The 19807-nt window shown below is 43.3% G+C and overlaps 1 protein-coding gene across 1 annotated transcript in view; it reads right to left on the reverse strand.

Annotated features, from left to right (window-relative positions):
- LOC142075841 (lipoxygenase homology domain-containing protein 1-like) overlaps positions 1-19807 on the reverse strand; it is a 56282-nt gene that overhangs the window by 29683 nt on the left and 6792 nt on the right. The window contains exons 2-3 of the mRNA XM_075137824.1: positions 9801-9915; positions 348-428 (exon numbers count right to left, since the gene is read on the reverse strand). Of these exons, the coding sequence (XP_074993925.1) occupies positions 348-428; positions 9801-9915 (196 nt within the window). The remainder of the gene's footprint in view (positions 1-347; positions 429-9800; positions 9916-19807) is intronic.

The raw sequence follows: 19807 nt of genomic DNA on the forward strand, positions 1-19807 counted from the left end.
AATAATTATCACTTACATTACACTAATTTAGCAAAAGAGGATAGAGTACCCCATTTACCTCTGTCAGGACATAAAAACCATCCTAAACACCTTCCTCTGTGATTGCGTATGACAGAAATACAATTCTTGGTGGGGAGCGTGGATAGTTATAAGTAATACCATAGGTGATTTCACGCTTCAGTTAAAATCTTAGGCAGTAAACAACCTTTTACCACCCCTTAACTTCACCTTGATAAGACCACATTAACGAATAATGAATAAAACATGGCAACACTAAAGCCTCTGCAGCCTGTCATTCATTAGCAGCTTGCGGAGCAGGTACCGTGGTAGTAACGTTGCGCGAGTACCTTATTTTCTTTATTTGTCCGACGTTGTTGGTTTTTACTCGGAACACATCTGTTTTGCTCCTCTCAAAGGCCGTGCTGCTCCTGTAATACACATGGTAAGAAAATAGCAACCTTATCAGCAAGCACACCTCATGGCCTGACAGAGCTTTAGTATTTAAGGATGAAGAAATGTCATTTCTAGCACTGGATACTTTTCAATGTCCTCTTTCCCATGACAAGTTTCAGGTAGCTCTAAGTACCGACATTTAACAGGCTTTTTCCCTTCTCGAGCTCTAAGAGTCCTTCCAGAAACTGAGACGGAAGCTTTGGGGGAAATGCAATGCTGGCCCAAGCAGATGCAAACCTTGGATCACATTCCATATCGCCTCCAAGAATAAAACATGACAAAGGTTTTTCAAAATTCTCAGCTAAATTGCCCATAGAGGTAAGAGCTAGGGGAGCTTGTAAGACTTTCCCATCAGCAAGTTTTCAGAGGTGTCTGAAAATAATCTTTGGTGAAGATATTTCAAGGCAGTGCCAATGAAGCAAAAATTACATTAAGAACTCCAACTCTTTGGTAACACCTCATCTGTGGTTCCTCAACTCTGCTAGCCCACCCATCAGTTGCTAAAATATAGAAGTAACAGCAAAAAACATGGGATGTTTTCAGCTGCTCCCCTCCGGGGTGGCCGGAAAGTGCTTGTTAGGAATGGTCGAGTCAGAGCTTCGTTTTGCCCTTATCAACCAGCCCTTGTTGGCCAACCAACATAGAAGACCTTGGTGAATCTGGACCCCTGCAGATCCACCTCAGTTGCTTTACAGGGCCTCAATATGCTTTTCATCTCTGTTTCCCACTCCCAGATGTGTTCTCTCCTGCCATCCTCGCTCCCGGGAATCGAGTGGACCTGCTCTTGGTGATGGAGCAAAGGGGTTCCATAGCCCAGTGAGGTCCCTATGGAGCCACAGATCTGCCCAAAGCTCAGCCAGAGATAAAAGCATCCAACCACATCAAAGGTTTCTTTCCACACTCATCTTCAGACATTTTTTTAACAACCGCTGCAACTTCCTTTGCAGCTTTCTCCTACGATTTGTATCTCATTCAAAGCAAAACGACAGGGACTAGTTTGATTTTTTTGTAAAGCGTTAAGTGTGCAGTTTGTATTTCACAGGTGCAAGTGGAAGGCAATATAAAGTATATTGGCCCAGGTCAGGGGATGTAGAATTTAATTCCCAGTTCTGCCTCCAGCCTGTGGTGTGATCTTTGGCAAGCACCTCCATCTTTTTCAAACTTGTATTTTCCACAAAAACGCTATGAATAACATCAAGATAAAACCCATCCTTGCTCTGAAGACACAGCCTCTCCTATCTGCCCTCCCTGATGGACCCCCATTTCACTTGGGCTGCTAAGCATTGCTACAGATGATTAAACACAGCAAAATTCAGAAGTCGTATTAAAACGAACAATGCACAACCACAGCACTTCAGCAGCATAAAGCCACAGTGACAAGCAGCTTGTACTCAGAAAGTTAATGAATATTAATAATCTGAGCAAGGGAGTTCGGTTTTGCTCAGCTCTCTTCTCCACATCATTGAAGGATCGGCATGCGCCTTTGTTTAAAGGTTATTTTGTGTGTTCTGCAAATGCGTGCGCAACCCTCCTCCTCCTCCGTTCTGCTATTTCAGATACCGCGCCAGGAGCATCGCCGCTACATGAAAAGGCTAAAACGGTTAACCTTGCCGTGAAGACAAGAGACAATTAAATCCAGCCCAGCCTCCCCAACCTGGCTGTCGGAGAGAAAACAGTCAGCGACTGCGAGGCAATTAGTTTGTCAGGCTTGGGCGAGCATCGTAATGACAGCGGCTTCTCCCCACGTCGGCTCTGGAGATCGTCGCCGCGCTGCAGACTGCTGGAGAGATGGTACAAAAGTGTTAAGTGAGACTAATTAGCCCAAAGCTTTCAGCGCACCGGTCCTGGTGGCTACTGGTTTATGGCAGTCCCGCCACAGTGCTGGGCTGTTTCGATTGCTGGGATGGTGGGAGAGCGGTGGGGAGGACACCTGGTGTTGGAGGAGCACCAAGTGGGTATCCAAAAATGCCCACCGAGGAGATGCTTCATGCATCTTGAAGGAGCTTGGGGAAGCACTGGGAAACATGACTGTGGTCCAGGAGTCAAACTCCTGGGAAGTCTTGCTGTCGAAAGGTAGGAAGAATTTGACAAGTCTTTTCCCTTGAGATGCATATGCAGCATCAACAGCACAAAAAAAAAGGAAAAATGCAATCCTTCCTTCTATCATTTTTCTAGCATTGTCAATTAAGTGGGAAAAGAGAGAGTGAGGGAATATCCCATGGTGAATGGCTATGCTGAAGTTTATCCAAAAAAAAGAAAGAGAGAGGGAGAAGGAGAAATTACAGCTGGGCTGTGTCAGAGTCTGGTCCAGGCTGGAGCCGGGGTAAGAAATTCATAGCCTCATTACCATAAGGAACTCGTTACACCGAACAATGCAGCACGCTGGCTTGCACAGCTCCGGTGACAAATAAAGGAGGGAAAAATTTGACTTGGAAATTGCAGCACTAAATTTTTAATGTTCAGGCTTGACTGGATTCAGACCCAGGGACTGGGCATGGCTAGCCATAAGCAAACACTTAAAGATCAGCAGAATTGCACTTGGAGCCCTATCGTTCGGCTGGGATATCAGGCTAGGGCAACTTCAGAAATACGTTTCGATCAGTTTTTTTATTTCACATATTTAATTGGCTTTAGCAGCTCTATTTTTTATAGCCCGTTGTAGTGTTTTCCCCAATTGCTTTGTAAGAAACATCCAAGAAACTTCACCAAAGATCAGTATATGAAATTCTCAAATATTTTTTGTATCTGAAGCCCTTTTCAGATTCTTTTGGCTGGATGATTGCCTGCAGGTTGCCCTGCTCATGGTACTGCAAATGTCCAATGATTTAGAGCACTATGTCCCCTGGTTGGGTAAGTCTCATTGCTAAAAAGCACCACAAGAACTGGTGCATATTTGAGCGTAGTATTTATAAATCCCTGCCTGCATCTCTTCTTTTGGCACAGACCACAGAGCCAGTGCCATGAGAGTTTCGCTACTACTTGGTACGTTGACAAAAAGAAACTATCAATGATGCAATTTTAAATGCAAAAGTACGTAAAATAAATATTTGCACTAGTAAATCACCTTTTTTTTTTTTTAAATAAAGGGGAATTTACAAGAGATAATCCCACCACCTAAATGAAAGTCATATTTGAAATTGAAATTTTGAATATTTGTAGAAAATAGTCTTTACTTCTGATCAGCTAACAGCACCCTTTCCAGAGCTCTTAGGAACAGAGGGAAAACTGGGTACTGATCACAGCAGAGTCATAAAAATAATAACCACAACCTTTAGCAGTGATGGAGTAACCTGAACTAATTTAGCTTTGAATCACTGCATTAATGCTCATTTAAATTGCCTTTCTATTAGGTGTTTTATCCGACACTGCTTTGTACACACAGAACCGCCTGCAAAAGCACCAGAGATGAAGGGCTGCACAGAAGCGCAAAGTGCTACCATGGATGTCAGTTCGAACAAAATTTTAACGACGCTCCATTAAATCATCAGAAAGAGTCAGTTCTTGGTGGTATCTCCCTGCAACCCTGCCCGCAGATGCGCCTGCTCCTGCCACTGACATTTAGCAGCAGCGGGAGGGAGTTGGGTACCGGGGATGATTTCAGAAGGTCGCACAGCAAAAACCATCCTACAGCCTGTCACTCACTAGGCAAAAAATAATGTTGTTTGGATCACCTTGCTATCTCACGGGAGGCAAGTTTCTCATGGGCTAGGGGTGGACTGCATAGTTTTGACGTATAGAGGTGGCAGGGATGAGCGCTGGTCTACCCCTATTGTTTTCCTGGCTTGAAAGTACAGACAGCTTTGCTCATCCTCAGATCATCCAATATACATTATAGGCTGGGTGAATCTGTGTTATCAGGCCTCTGGCTAAGACGGCAGTTTGCTACAAGATGCAAAAAGATATTGGAAAAATGCTTACGATCTGTTTGCTTCATTCTTCTGTTTCTCCCTACGCATCCACTATGGATCACTCCTGGAGAGACGGCACTGGCCTGGATGGACTTACAGACAGCCTAACTGCAAAAAACCCCCATATGTTCAAACCATATTTACTCTTAACAGCATCATTAACCTCCTTCTTGGAGCAAGGAATACTCCAGGGAGTTTGGTCTGCAAATATTTTGCCAAGAGTGTTGTCATGAAGCTGACAACATCAGTCAGTGGGCGGCTGGAAATACCGCGTAAGGCAGCGTGCGTCCAAAAATACTCCAGATGGAAAAGAAACCAGCTGAAGAACACAGCAACTGCAAACCTCTCTGTACCAAGGACATTATTTTCTTTTTCTACCCATAACCTGACCAGCAGAAGGAATCCTGCTTAAATAAGCACAGAAGAATTAGTGAAAAAAATGATCCCACTTGAAAGGATTTTTAATTGAATGAGAGAAATTGCTCAGGGGTGTAACAGCGTGATGACCCCCAAGAGCCAAACACCAGCCCAAAACCATGAAAGCCCGTGTCTGAATTTACCCTGAAATTTCATAAAGTGCCATAGGGCACACTGAAACAGCCCCCGCCTTATCCATAAGCATTCCCAGCACAGATTTCAATAGCCCTAACAGCACACGTTGGAGATGTGCTCCTTCACTTTGTACTGCATGGAGCAGCAGCATCTTAATATCAGTTTTGAATCTTTGGTGGCATGCTTTACATAAAGAAAATATGTATTTAATTTAGATAATCTTAGCTATGCTTTATATCTTTGTTATCTGTAGTTTGGTTGTTATTTTCTGGAGAAATTGTCTACAAAGCAGATAGTGCCATCGATAACAGTTCAAAGGTTGCTCAGCATTTCCCGATATTAAATTACATTTTGAGTTGCATCTACTTTGCCAAATTTGGGGGCAAATTTTACTTTGCTGAAAATTTCTATCCCATTCCCATGGAGAAATATTTCTGAAAATTTTAATGAGAATGAGCTCAGACATTTTTAAGACTGAGATTAATGAGTTGGGGGTAGAGGCAGGATTTTGAGCAAGGCAGAAAGATTGAGTTTGTTCCAGGAAGGCACCTTATACTCATCCCATGGGAAAACTGGCCAGATTTTACAGTCTGAAAAATGCTTTTGGCACTTATCAGCAGGGACCTGGTCTAGTGGCTAAATTCCCTTAAAAGTCTGCTTGTTTTGAGTAAATTCCTGTTTCTCCCTCTAAGGCTTGACCTTCCTTGAAGTTGGTACCGCCAGCTGCTACTTGCGGAGCTGCAGATGGGTTATAATTTATACATTCACCAAGTCTACCAGCTCTTATCTTTGGGTTCTTCAACACCCAACACTGTCTAAGCCCCCTCTCCGGTGGTTTTATTCCTGAAATGCTAGACACAGGCTAGCCGATAAGCCTGAGCAAGAGAGAGAAGAATTTTCCCACTTTGTTTCTTTTTCAGAAGCGAATATGGACTCCGAAGTGTGCTGTCACTTAATGCTGCCCCAGATTAAGCCTTCAGAGCGCGGTGTAAATGCTGCAGATTTGTACGGGCATAAATCAGAGTACGGTTAGATACATAAGCAGCTTTAAAATAGGAAACATCCCTTGGCATTAAAGGAAAGGTATTGCAACTCATCCCTGAAGAAGTGCTTCAGCAGCGATGCGAGAAGTCTTCCTCCACTGCACTTGGGGTTCGTTTGCTTCCTGAACAGTTCTATACCAACTTTCTAACACTTCCTAACTTATTATATTAACTATTCAGAGTAAATAAGCTTGCTTCCCTGTATTTGTTTATTTATTCCAGAGCAGTTAAACAACAAAATCAGATCTTCTGCAACTCGGTATGGTTTAGTTGTAGTAGAGCTACAAACATTAACATCTTCTAAAGACCATCACGTACATACTCTGCAATTCTTATGTATTTGCTGGCATTAGGAGCAGGAAAAGCTCTGTATAGTGACTCAAGACCAGGTAGAAGGGACTGCCAATTAAACGTATTTAGCAAAGGAAATAAAACAAAAATAAAATCCACTGCGCGGTCCTCAAATTCAGTAAGAAGCCAGCTGCCACTTACCAATTATTTCCTCTTTCTTTCAGATTGCTATAGCTGCTAAATCTTTTTTATCTCTTTTTTTTTTTTTTTAAGAAAAGGAAAAATCTCCCCATGAATATTTATCACAGTTGTCACAAGCTGGACCAAGTAAGCATGACACTAAAAAGTGGAATCCTTTACACTAACAACAAATAAATATATTTGCTACTGAATTCTGTGAATGAGCTGGCAGCAGCGTTCCCGGCTGAGTTTTGCAATCAGTCCTCAGCCCCAGCGTGGTGGAAAGCACATGAGCAAGGAGAAATAAAACACTATGGAGGATCAGCACTGCTTGTTCAGCATTGGACCATGGAGAAGCAGCTCGTGCCTGCAAGAACAGTCTCAGCAACTGCCAAAATGCCACCAAGCAACGCCTTGGTGTCCACCCATGAGCCCGTGATGGAGCCCGTGGAAAGAACCTTATTTTTTCTAGTGCTTTTAGCTTCTGGCTGAGGTGTAGCTGGTGCAGGATGGCAGGGGGGATCTGGAGAGTTTTCTGAACTAGGTTTTTAAGCAGGATTTTGCTGGGACTGAGCAGCACTTTGCCAGCACCCATCCACCACCTCCGGCACTGGCAGGTAGGCATTACCGTCCCCCCAAACCTGCAGATTGCGACTGCAAAGGAGGATTTATTCCAGTCCCTCCCAACACAACTTGGCTAAACCTCCTGGCCTAAATAAATGCATCTTTTGGGACAGAATTTGGGTGTTGCCACTTCCAGAACTGATGTTCCTCCTGACAAGTCATGATGAAGATTTGTGTCTGTTTTTCACAGTTACCTTATTGTTGGCAAATGTTATAAACACATGATATTTCATCAGCTTGCCATGTCTTCCTTTTTACCGTGCATGACAAAAAGATCTGAAATGTCATGTATTTCACTACCAGCACACAATCACAAAAGAAATAAGAAAAACCTATTCTAACCAGAAGCTGAAACGGTAGTACCATCTTTAGGCAATGCATGATATTTTAGCTTTCTGTCATATACTGGGAAATGTAAACCCCTATAAAATGTCATGCATTTGCAGTCATAAGTGAACTCGTGTAAACAATTAGTTGAAAGATGCATGAGATTCCATCCTTTTGCCATATTCACAAAGCTGCACAATCAATTTGACTATTTCATGGTTTGCTTCATATTTAGGAGACAAGACTATCAATTAAGCAGATCTGCAGGCACCCCTACACTCGGACTAGCTTTTCTCTCGTTGTTCCTCGATGGAGCACTGTAACGTGCCAGATTTTGCTTAGAGATGCAAAAATTTCACTGATATTTGGGAAACCCCCGAGGAAAAGCTATAGTTGCAGTTCCAACAGTCACTTCCTATGGGACCGGTTTTAAGAGCCCTGAACTGCAGAAGGTTGGCTTCCCGTGCCTTTCATCCTTGCTTACCAACACCTCAGCCATCTGCTCTCTGCAGCAACAGGGACCAAGCCCAAAATGCTAACCCAGGTCTGAACAAGCTCAGACTGCTGCTGCTGCAAGCTAAAGCCATCCCTGCGTGTCCCTTCTTTATTTCTTTCACAAGAAAAAGGTGATGAGTGCAGAAGGAAAGAGCAGGCATTCACCAGAGTGCCACCAAAGGTGACTTATACAACCGGTAGCTCGTTTAACGTCACAGCTGATTAAGAAATCTATTATGGAGATCTCCTGACTTCTTCTCTAAAGGACATACAGTATTTTTATTATTTTTTTTAGAATGTAATATTTGGATTCTTTCCATAGCCACATGCAGAAGAGCACTTTCACAATTAAATGGCTCTTTACGTAAATGCTGACCACAAGAAAACTCCCTGGAAAGCAGATGCAGCTTTGATGGCTTTGCCAAATACTACGAGGCAGGTTTTGGGTGCTAGAAGCTCTTCCCCCAGCAGAGCTGCTGCTGTTCCCAGCTCTGCCACTGGGGACCATGCTCCCAGCTCTGCTATGGGACCATGTCATCTTTTACCTCCTTGCCTCGGTTTCCTTCTTTGTTAAATGAAGAGAAATGGTATTCAGCTTTATAACTTCATTGGGATGTCTAGACGGAAATCACAGACGGAAAGCATTTTGTATAGATCTATCATATACAATCAGCAAGTTCTCCACAGTGTTCCTAGAGATGCTGGGGTAATAAAACGCCTTTGCCTAGCTCTGATTTCTGAATTTCAAATATGGCAAACAGGGCTGAAATTTCATGTATTTTCTTTACCATTCCCATATCATTTTCTTTACAGACTCTCATGTTTGAGTTGCTTCACTGGGAAGAGAAGCTCTTTTGAGGGTAAAATTTAAAATAGCTGCAGGTACCTCTTGTCGGTGCTGTAGAAACGGAGAAAATGTGAAGTTACCGTGTGACATTAGCACGTGTGACATTCTGAAGCATATTTTCAAGAAAACCAAAACAATAAGAACACCGAAAAACAGAGACACACAGCCTCTCCTAGACCCCATGGAGAAGGGATTTCTGATCTCTCTAAGTGCAATTGTCTGGCTAAGGGAAAATTACTACGTGCACAGCTGGGACTTTGTTAAGAGTCACCTTGCTTTCGTGGGAGCTGAGCACCTGCTGGCTCTGATGCTTACTTTTATTTTAAACAAAAAACGCTATTGAGAGAGTCAAAAGCCTCATAGTATGTTCTTACATGATAAAATACGGGTTCCGCTAAGTTCAACACAGCGATAAGAATTGAGAAGTTGCATCCAGAGGTTGGCATTAGCATCAGCTGGAGAAAAACAGAATAGTGCCACCACAACGGTGTGCAACCACAACGGTGTGCAACCAAGCACACAGCAGATAGGATGGAAACAGCCTAAATTGGGGAACAGCTTCAATTCTTCCATTTCTGCTTGCCTCAGATTACCTATGGCTGGGTGTGGGTGGTTATCCATCAACAACATTACTTCAAACCCACTGAGGTACTCTTCAGAAACATTCAAGGACGCTTATCTCTCTATACCTGACTTAGCAGGGAGACCTCAGTGGGATTTAGGCATGCGAACATGGTCCATCATGCCCACTCCAACAAGCGATGAATATTCTCAGCTCCTAAATTGGGAGGTTCTAATTTAAGCTTTTAGAAAAGCAAGTATCCCCACACCTTGCAAGTGTGAGCCTTACATAATACGGATCTGAACACACATTTCCACCTACAGAAAGGACTGCAGGTTTGCAAGGGATTTGGTAAGAAACATGCAACTGCAAAAATTCAGATTTCCCTGGAGATCTCAAAATACCTTTTAGATTTATCCCCTCAGCATCCATCAGCACAATATTACATTTCATCAAAATGCAATAAAAGTTACTGAAGAAGAGGCCTCAAAGATACAGATTTCCTTCCAGATACTCACTTGCTTGTGAGATGAGTCTTGGGAGTAATCCCAAGCTCTCCAAAGAGAGTAACAAAGACATTGGCGTCGGTTCCTGCTCCCCGGACATCTCCTGTCACTGTCACCACCTCGTAAACTGTGGAAGGAGAAAAGAAAGATCAGGATAACAGGAGAAATCCCTAACCCTATACATTATAGGTCCAAGTCATCCTCAAACCTGAGCTGAAAAACAGACCCCAGAGACTGATCTCTGCACCCACCACCGAAAAACACCCAGCTCTTGGATAGATCATAGTCCCTGCTAAGGATCAACACAACTGGTGAAAACCATCACATCAAACTAAAACTGCTGCAGACACTTTACGTGGGCAGAGAGGGATTGAGTTAGGACAGATTTTGCTGAAAATAAAACAATTCTCTGTGAACACATCGCCTCCCCCACCATAATGCACGTGCATGTATTACATATAACAGATAAATTTATGTGAAGTGTTAAAGCTGTTGAGCCATTTTTCATTGATGCACACATTAACGTAATGTACGCTTTGCTGTTTGCTCTGATAATATATTTGTATGAAGCTGAGAAATCACTACAGCCAGAAAGTTTGCATTTCTGCTGTTCTGGAGACTTCACCGAAGACTAAATGGTAAATCATGATGAGAATAAGGTAGGAAAATGCTTAAATTAAAGTCTCAAAGCTCTATCAACTTATTTTTCCAAGTAGTAGATTGAGTGGTGACTTTATTACCACACACCAATATCTTCTCGGGAGACACACAAGTTAAAAACAGCCTTTTACTCAAGTGGACTAAGGCATGACAAGATCCAATGGCCAGAAGGTAAAGGTAGATAGATTTAAATCACGGTCAGACACATATTTCTTAACAGTGAAGTTAGAACAAGACTTAAGGCTTGAAAACAGGTTACCTTTCTGAAGGACAAGTCTTGCTTGGCTCAGTACAGGGAGGAGTTGGAAGAAATCATAAAACTTTGCCTATGGCCAGACCAAGCATCCTGATGGCCCTTTTTTGGCCTTAGACCACGTGATGGTCATTAGCTAATAATGATATTTCAGGCTCAGACCTACAAGTTGGAGGAAAGGTTAAACTTTCATCATTTCATCTTGCACAGCCTGACTGCTAAGTATGTGATTTCTCAGAATTAATGCTGTAAAAATGTCCTTCTTCATGGGTGCATCAGAACGGTTAGGTATCTTGTTAGTGCCCATCTTTTCCTCGCTACATCACATATAAATTCAAGAGAGACAAAAACCGTATTGAGACTCTACTTTGAGCATCAAATGTTTTTTCCCCACTAACACTCTTACCTCAAAGCATCACGGAGAAGAAATTAAATCACCATTTTAACTGAAAAGCATGGAGACGGAGTGCTAGAGCAAAACTCAGGCCACTTACGTAAAACTGGTTAGAAACTACTCTTCATTTCCAGCAGCTCTTTTCGTAGAATCATAGAATCATAGAATTATTAAGGTTGGAAAAGACCTCTAAGATCATCGAGTCCAACCGTCAACCCACCACCATACCCACAACACCATGTCTTTTGCACTGAGACAGAAAAAACAACCATAATATTTTCCTAAACTCACATTTCCACGAATGTAAATAGGACAGAAAGGGGACGTTATTATAACAAACACAGTAAGTTATGATCTGTGCTCGGCTAAATTTTAAGAATCCCTTGGCTTGGCGTATTTCATTTATGGGCTCAAAGGAAGAGGAGATTTCTTTGCAAAAAAAAAGAATATGAAATCCACAGTTTGCACATGAGTAATACGTACGAACAATGTTTTCATTTCACCTTCCTCCTGTTAGCATTCACACATGCCAACAGGAGATGTTTGGCATAGCGCGGAGAGACAGACGACGTCCTCGCATTAGCCATTAACAGGAGGAAGACTCATAATCCACCCTGCCCCAGTGATTCACCACCGATCGCTTCATGGTTTTCAGCGCTGTAGCTTTCTGCTTTGGAAACAGCGAGCTTACGTCATTAAGTTATAATATTGCTGCGCTCGTTTATAGCAGCCATTTAGTTCTGGCCATCTCAAAGCGTACTGCAACTTATCTGTACCGTGGAAGTACTTATCACTGTCAGAGCATCCTATAGGCATTGCCAAAGTGGCGGTTACAGCTGAGCATCCCTCTGCAAGCTTTCATTCGGGAAAAGGGCCTTGAACGCATCGTGTCCCCTCCCCCCACAGAGGCTCAGCAAAATTTGGCCCTGTTCCTGTTTTCAGGGGGTGAGGTCAAGTTGTGCCCAGCTTCGTGCCGGCGGGCACATGGCTGAAGGCATTTTTTCCTGTTTAAAAGGGAGAAAAAAACATCATCACAACACTCTGTAATTTCCCAGAGACGTTTCAAAAGCTCAGGCAGGTTTTCTAGTGAGGTTTTTTTTACTGCTGGAGAAGTGCTAGGACTTACACGTTATATGTGGCAGGCAGAGTCTGTCATGTTACATCTGCCCATGTTACATCAAGTGAAACCCGTTCCTGAACCGGTCTGCTGCACCTCTGCCGGTATTGACGTCACCTCATCTATACATCTAACCTTAATTTCCTTACAGAAGATGTAAGTCAGACTGATCTACTTTTCAACTCCTAACAAATGAGATGATGGGATACAAGGAAATTAAGTGTCTAAGACAACACCATCAACAAGCCACAATAATCCCTCCTTAAAAATCAAAACCCTTCTTTAATTCCCACAATGAGAGTCTCACAGTTGCAAGGAAACACAAGCCCTGAGCACGTACAAATTTGCGCTTTAGGTTCACAAGCCCAAATTCAGCCTCCACGTACCGCAGCGAGCAGGCAGCGCATGGGTGAGCAGTTTTTACTGGGACAGATGTGCTGAGCCCTGTCCGAGTAGCACAGGTCATTACTGAGCATACGCTGTCGTTAGCACTGTTTTAATTAACTTTGCACAGAGGGACAAAAGGGGGGGCTGGGTAGGTGACACCAGCATGTCACCGCATTTGACACGTGCCACGGTGCACCCCCGGAAGGGGAAAAGAGCCCTGCTGCCCCTTCTTCAGCACAACAGCTGTGCGGCCAGCTGTGCAAGTAAATGATGTCACAGCTTTCCAGTGATGTCATGGACGCAGGACGCATGACTTCCTTTATAGGAAGAAAATAAAAGTCTAACAGTAATATTGATGCTAGCTTTTTCTGGAAAAGGCACTTGGAGACTAACACAGCTTATTTAGCGATTTCCTTCGAAGGCATGAAAGTTCAGCAGTCTGGATCCAGGATTGTTTCCTTTCTTTGCATTTCTTTTATTTTTGATCAAGCACTGACAGCTGATGGGTGTCACTTTTGCTGGGAGCATCTTTGCAGCCTGAGGACCCAGCAGGCAGAAAAGTATACAGTGCTGTGGGGGCAGCATTTTGTACCCCAGGCCCCTTCGCTGGGAACAGTGTCCGCGTGTCCTGGTTTCGGCTGGGATAGAGTTAAATTTCTTCCTGGTGCTGTGTTTTGGATTTAGTATGAGAAGAATGTTGATAACACACTGATGTTTTCAGTTGTTGCTAAGTACCCTGCTAGTCAAGGACATTCAGCTTAAAAAAAAAAAAAAAACCACCACACAAAACAAAACAAGCATCAGGAGGGAGCATAGCCGGGACAGCTGGCCCAGCTGGCCAATGGGGTATTCCATACCATGTGACATCATGCTCAGTATATGAATGGTAGGCGTGTTCCAGGAAGTAGCAATCGCTACTTGGTTATCGGTCAGCGCGAGTGGTGAGCAATTGCACTGTGCATCACTCATTTTGTATATTCTATCATTATTATTATTATTCTCCCTTTTCTGTTCTATTAAACTGTCTTTATCTCAACCCATGACTTTTTCTCACTCTTACCCTTCCGATCCTCTCCCCGTCCCGCTGGGAGGGGTTTGGCTGCCTGCCAGGTTAAACCACGACACCGTGATATAAGACAAGAAGAACTGTAGACTAGTGACATTTCTTAACCATCCCAGGAGTTTGCTCCCGAATAACTGGACATTCTGGCTTTCAGAGAACATGTCCAACCTTAGCAAATCCCAAGCATTTATGATTTGGGACAATAAAGCCGAATTAGCTGAAAAGCTTGAAATTGGATTTCAATGGAAGTCACACTTCTAACCAAAGGTGGAATCTGGGCTAGAAAGATCAATTTTGCTACTTCAGTGCCCCATCTGTGAAGGGGAAGATTAAGAAAATACAGAAGTTAAATATCACAAGTATCATATCTGTTTCATCATGTAAGCTAGGTCTTCCCTTCCCACCAAGTTCCTTTCTTTCTTTTTGGATGCTCTCACAGGATTTCCAATCTTCTCCTCATTTTGAGTCCCCATTTTTCAAACCCCTCTCCACCACTCAAGAGATCTGAATTGCCTACTAAGAATTCACCTCCGTCACTGCTGTAAATATTCTCAGGATCATGGGCTTTAATGCTTACCAAAGATTTGCCTCAATGGTGCAAAGATGCCAGCCCTTAAAACCCCTCCACTGGCAGAAAATATCTACCCATTCTCCAGAATCTCCCAATTCATTTTTAACAGGGGCAGTGTGTAAATAAGTTTGGCCACCTCTTTATTCGCTTTTCTTATCTTCCACCTGCATCAGTTTCACGTGGAATATATGCTTATTATCAGGCAAAGTTAAAAAAAAAAAAGATAATCCATCTAGTTTATATTGTCAAATGGAAGGGTAAAAAAAAAAAAAAGAACAACCAACCTACAACAAATCTGCAATATTTCTTTGCAAAGTAATGAAATACAAAGATTGCTATTTTCCCATCCTTTGACACTGATGCACATAGTCAGTTCAAGATTTCTTTCAGGGCTGTTGCTCGGTCCAACAGCTAAAGACAAATTATAGCAAAGTTTTTCAGGATAGAATGAGGTTTTGGTATAATCATTCCAGATTTGGCTGTATCTTACTATTTAGACTCCTCCTCCGTGGAAGCAATTACTGAATGAAAATAAAAAGAGCATCCACAGGGATTTTATGATTACCCTTGAAGTTTCCAAGTGCATCCATAAAGTCTCCCTCTTCCCTTAGTGATTTATGGGATGTCAGTATGTAGCGGCTTCGCTTTTAGCTGTCTGACATCATTGAGAGTTATAGTGGGGAACCTTTAAGCTCCTCAAAGAGATCTGCTCTCATAGTGGAGTTTGGGAGGGCTGGTTCAACCCCACTGACATCTCCTCCACAGAGTCAGCTGAGAGACCAGTCCTAAGGAGACACTGAAATAGTTTACCAGCTGCACACCTCAAGAGTTTCTAGTTTTCCCCATCTTGGTCAGCAGGACTTGAAACATGAACTTTCTTCAGAGCTTTGCAATAACTTTTGGCTTCCATGATCTGATAAACAACTCCTTATATGTATTCCTGCTGGTCTTACACATCGAGATGTACTTTGGCACAGATCTCTTAGCCTCTCCATGGATAGATAGCTTTGCACCCGCCATACTCCTATTTCCTTCTTGGTCAAACATAAGGTGCAAACCATGACATTCTCATGTCCCCGTGTCAAATATTGACGTTGGTCTTCTGCCTCCCTTCAAACATGGACAGGGTGCCCCAAATGTCCATGCCTCTTCACCCAAGCTGCTGCTCGGTCAGGGCATTAAGCCAGTGTTAAGATGCTCCTGCCCATCTGTGCTACTCCTTAGCGCTTTTCCTACCAGTGTTGGCTGAGTTCATCACGCACCATGGGTAGAGGAGCCCCAAAGAGACGTTGCAAAAGCAAAAGGGAGAGTACTGGATCCCAGTTTGAACATTGTCCTGCTGCATGGGACACTGCTCGCAGGAAGACACCTATATTTAGGTGCTTTTAATTGGTAAACAATCTCACCCCCAAGGTCAAGGTAAATCTATTCTGAGTGCCCAGAACATGGCCAAGTTACAGTAATCTACAGTGTTAGTATGGGAATGCTTGACTTTCAGGCCAGCCTCCACATCTTGCTTCTCTCCCAATGGGCTAGGCAGAGTCAATACAAAGCTTTTAATACAGCCACTGATACAGACTCTTTTGTTCCAAATATTATCTCAATCAAGTGGAATTCCGTTCACTTGAAGCCCCAGCTGACTCCACTGTTCAGCTATCCGGCATGAAGACTTCGGAAACCCGGGAAAGTTTCAGCAAGCTAAACAGAACTGATTTGCTATGGACTGCAAACCCATTACTGCTTTTCATGGGCGTATGCAAGCTCAATGAAGGAAATAATAGACACTAGTTTCTTTGCTGAAAATAAGCTGAAATGGTCATTTCAAGCGCAAGATACAGGCAGCATAAAATCAGTAACAGGTTACATTGCAGCGTCGCTGAAAGAACTTATATCCATTTCCCTGTCTGGCAGAAAGAGCTGATGCTATTAACCCATCCATTCAATGGCCAGAGTAGAGAAACACTTGCTTCAAAATGGTTGCTAAAATTATTGTAAATCTGTAAAGACTGACAGGCGAAGACTGAGATCCTCTAGCTAAGAGCGTGCAAAATTCCTTTAGCTCCACAAGGAAGGAATATCTTCAGATCAGAAGAGTGCTTTGGCTGATAAATTCATTTTTTTCTGACTCCAGCAACATGGGACTGCTTAGCACCAACTAGGGCAGTGACTGCAGATCCCTTCAGGTCATGTTCTTATACGGTGAGTATGGAGAACTGAGCTGGACCTCATGACAGCGCCTAACTGTTTTCTAGCAAGAGTGGCCCTTGGTAGAAAAAAACTAAGGGTTATGCCATAAGAACGATTAAACAGGTGGAATAAGACAGCAAAGCTAGCAAGGAGTCATCAAAGAGTTTGGGTAAGGAGGAGAGAAAGGAGAAACAAGAGCCGAGCCATGCTGTGAGCATGGGCAGGGAAAAAGAGGGCGTGAAAGCTCCAAAGTGGCTGCAGACATGAAACATCCCAGCGTGCACAGAAGCACCGGTGTCGTGGAAGCAGCCTGCGATGCACCGCCACCCTCCAGCATCTCTGCCTTTTACTCTTCTCTGAGCTGATCTATCACAAACCTCACCTTCCTCATCACCGCCTGCTTCCTCAGAGATCCACAAACCCATACCTCCGGGCTGCATGCACAAGGTGAGCAAGAACTAAACCCTCCTACACCAAAGCAGCGGAAGAAAGCGGCAAGATGCTGTCTTCATCTTGAATATAAACCCAAACCAACACAAACTGCTTTGAAGCTGGGGCTATCAGAGCTACCTTCAGATGCATCCATTTAGCAGGATGCATTTACCTCAGCAGAGGTAATGGTTGTTTGCACTTCACCGTATTTCCAGTTGGGAATTCACTGATTATTCTCAATATTCACTTAATGTTGATTCATGCAAAGCACCAATCACTCTGGCTCCTACCGAAGCACTTCAGCGTATGTTTGTCTTGGAGCACCTGAAGAGTACCTTGACATTTATGCAAAATACTTGGAAGTTTTTAAGGGTCTGTGCTGTTACAGGTTATGTCTGCCAAAATAATGCTCTATGCAAATGAACACACTCATTAAATACTACGGTTATAGTTTTATCAGGACCATCCTTTACCCACCGTGAAGATGGGCCTTTGAAATCAGCGCTTGTTTGTTTTTATCAAGCCACAGTTGGAGAAATAATCTTTTGTCATACACAAAATGAGTCAAATTCTTCTCTCATTCACTCTGGGGCAAATCCTGACTAACGCCATTGATTTGAGCACAATGACTTTGGAGTCATATTGGCGAGACTGTGAACAGATTTGGGCCTCACACACTACGAGAGATTGCTTGCCTTTTATATGCTTTAGCGAAAGCAGCTTTTGAGTCCGGCATGGATGCCAAATTAATTATTCAAAGCAAAAGAGAGGGATTTTTTCCACGAATATTTGGACTGTCTGCACACTGTTATATGTTTTGTTATTCATAGATTATATAAAGAATTTCAGAACTAATAGGATCTTGCATTTTGACACACTTCACCAACACGAATTAGGGAAGTTTGCTGCAAACTTACCACTAGTACACACAGATAGCATTATCTTGAGCTCTGAAACATCATGTATCTCTTAAAATATAAATCCAAAGCTGAATACTGTCCCGTCTGTTCCCACAGGCAGAGTAGTTGTGGTTTAGAGTTTGGTTTACTTCATCAGCTATTGCAAAATCAACATTTCATTCTCATGCACCGTAGGAAGCCAAACTCGATTCATCTGGTGCTCCAGCTATCACTTAAAAGTACTTTTGCCTTAGCACCATCAGAAAAAACAGCAAAGTAGAATTAGCTTAGCAATCGACATCTTTGTTATTCGAGTTTAAATTGTGCTGGAGGAAAACACTGTGCCTCAGGAGAGAGAAACATTTTCGAGAAAAACCTGTTCCATTTCTTTCATTATCTTTTGGAGACAGGGAGGGCCTGCCAGGACACCGGGTGTCTCTGAATCACAACTGTGGACGACAACATCAGTCGTCACTGTCCAATGGGAAGTGTAAAATGCAGCCTGGGTAAAATATGAGGTATATTTTATTTGCAACATTGAGCAAGCAAAGTCTGCGGTAGAGCAATGTGTCTGCAGAATGCAACCGCAAGTAATTCCCTGCTGTCTGTCATGTCATCCCAAGACCAGATTCAAATAAGAGCCCCTTCCTTCTAGTTGTCCAGGCAGCAGGACAACCAAGACCAAGGAAAGATGCTCTCCGTGCTGCCAGCTCTGACTCCCAATACCCAGGTAGCGGGAAGAGCAATGTCACCAACGATCATTGTTTTTGCTGAACCCCCAGCGTCCTTGGTCTGGAGGCATTGCAGGTGTTGGATGCTGGATGTTCCCTGACATGAGCAGGGCGTTTCTCCCAGTTTGTTTCTGGGGAACGGCTGAGTTTTTGCAGAGAAAAACACACCGACAACAACGTGTTTCCAAACCGCTCGGCTCAAGGCAGTGAATCCGGCAGGGTCGTGTTCAACAGCTGGCAAAGCCACCGAGCCAACAGCTGGCAAAGCCACCGGCAGGTGAGGACCAGATGATGCTGCGAGCAGGGACAGTCGCCCCACGGCGGGCACACCGTCTGCAAGCCGGAGGGTGACGCTGCGCCCTCGGCAGCTCTCGGCTGAGGAACCAGCACCTTTTTCCAGACCCGATTTCCAGCTGCATTTCAGGTTGATGCGTGGCATAAGCAGGGACCGATACTTGTCAGAAGCTTGTTATAAGTACAAGTTATGTGTTTTACCTATATTTACACACACGTTGTTAGATGTCATCGTGAATTAATTATAACTCCATGACTTAATCATTCACGACAGACAGCTACTACTATCCAACTAACACCTTAGAAAAGATTTTAAAAAAACCCCACCAACAAATATGAACAGAAACAAACTATGACCTTCCCACCTCCTACCTCTTCCTTCTTTGCAAATATCTCCTGATTAACAGTTGCAGCTCATCGAGCAAGTCTGATAGAGAAACCACTATGACACAGACGTCTATAAAATGGAAGACACCAAACTGATGTGGAAAAATACAGCAGATCTGAACATCAGGGGGTGAAGTGCCAAAAAGACCGAGAGTTTCTAACCAGCCACATCTGATTACAGCAATATGAACAACTACTTTGTGATATGTGTCCAGCGAGTCTTGCAATGCATATAAATCCATCAACAAAAGCCACAATTATCACTTTCAGGTGGTTTTTAAGTGTTGCCACTCAGGTGTTTGTGACATTGTGTTGCACAACTGTGTCCAGCAAGAAAGAAAAACCAAAGGCAGAAGAAAAACCCCTCTGACAATGCCTGGGGAAATATCTGCACCCCCAAGGCACTGAGAATAAACAAATATTTATTGTAGCAGCAAGAAGAGGCCTTAAACAGACAAAAAGTATGTTGTGAGGTCATCTGGAAGTAACATCTAACGTCCTGGTTGCATCCTCAACAGAAACCCCCAGTAAATCATAGCATCCCAGCAGCAGTCAGAGGTTCTTGACACCAACCCTACTGCAAGTTTTTGCTTTCCTGGGGCATCCAGGTTTATCCTGGATGGATAAACCACCTCACCTGAGGC

Source organism: Calonectris borealis, chromosome Z (genome assembly GCF_964195595.1).
Source record: "Calonectris borealis chromosome Z, bCalBor7.hap1.2, whole genome shotgun sequence".
NCBI classification, from domain to species: Eukaryota; Metazoa; Chordata; class Aves; order Procellariiformes; family Procellariidae; genus Calonectris; species Calonectris borealis.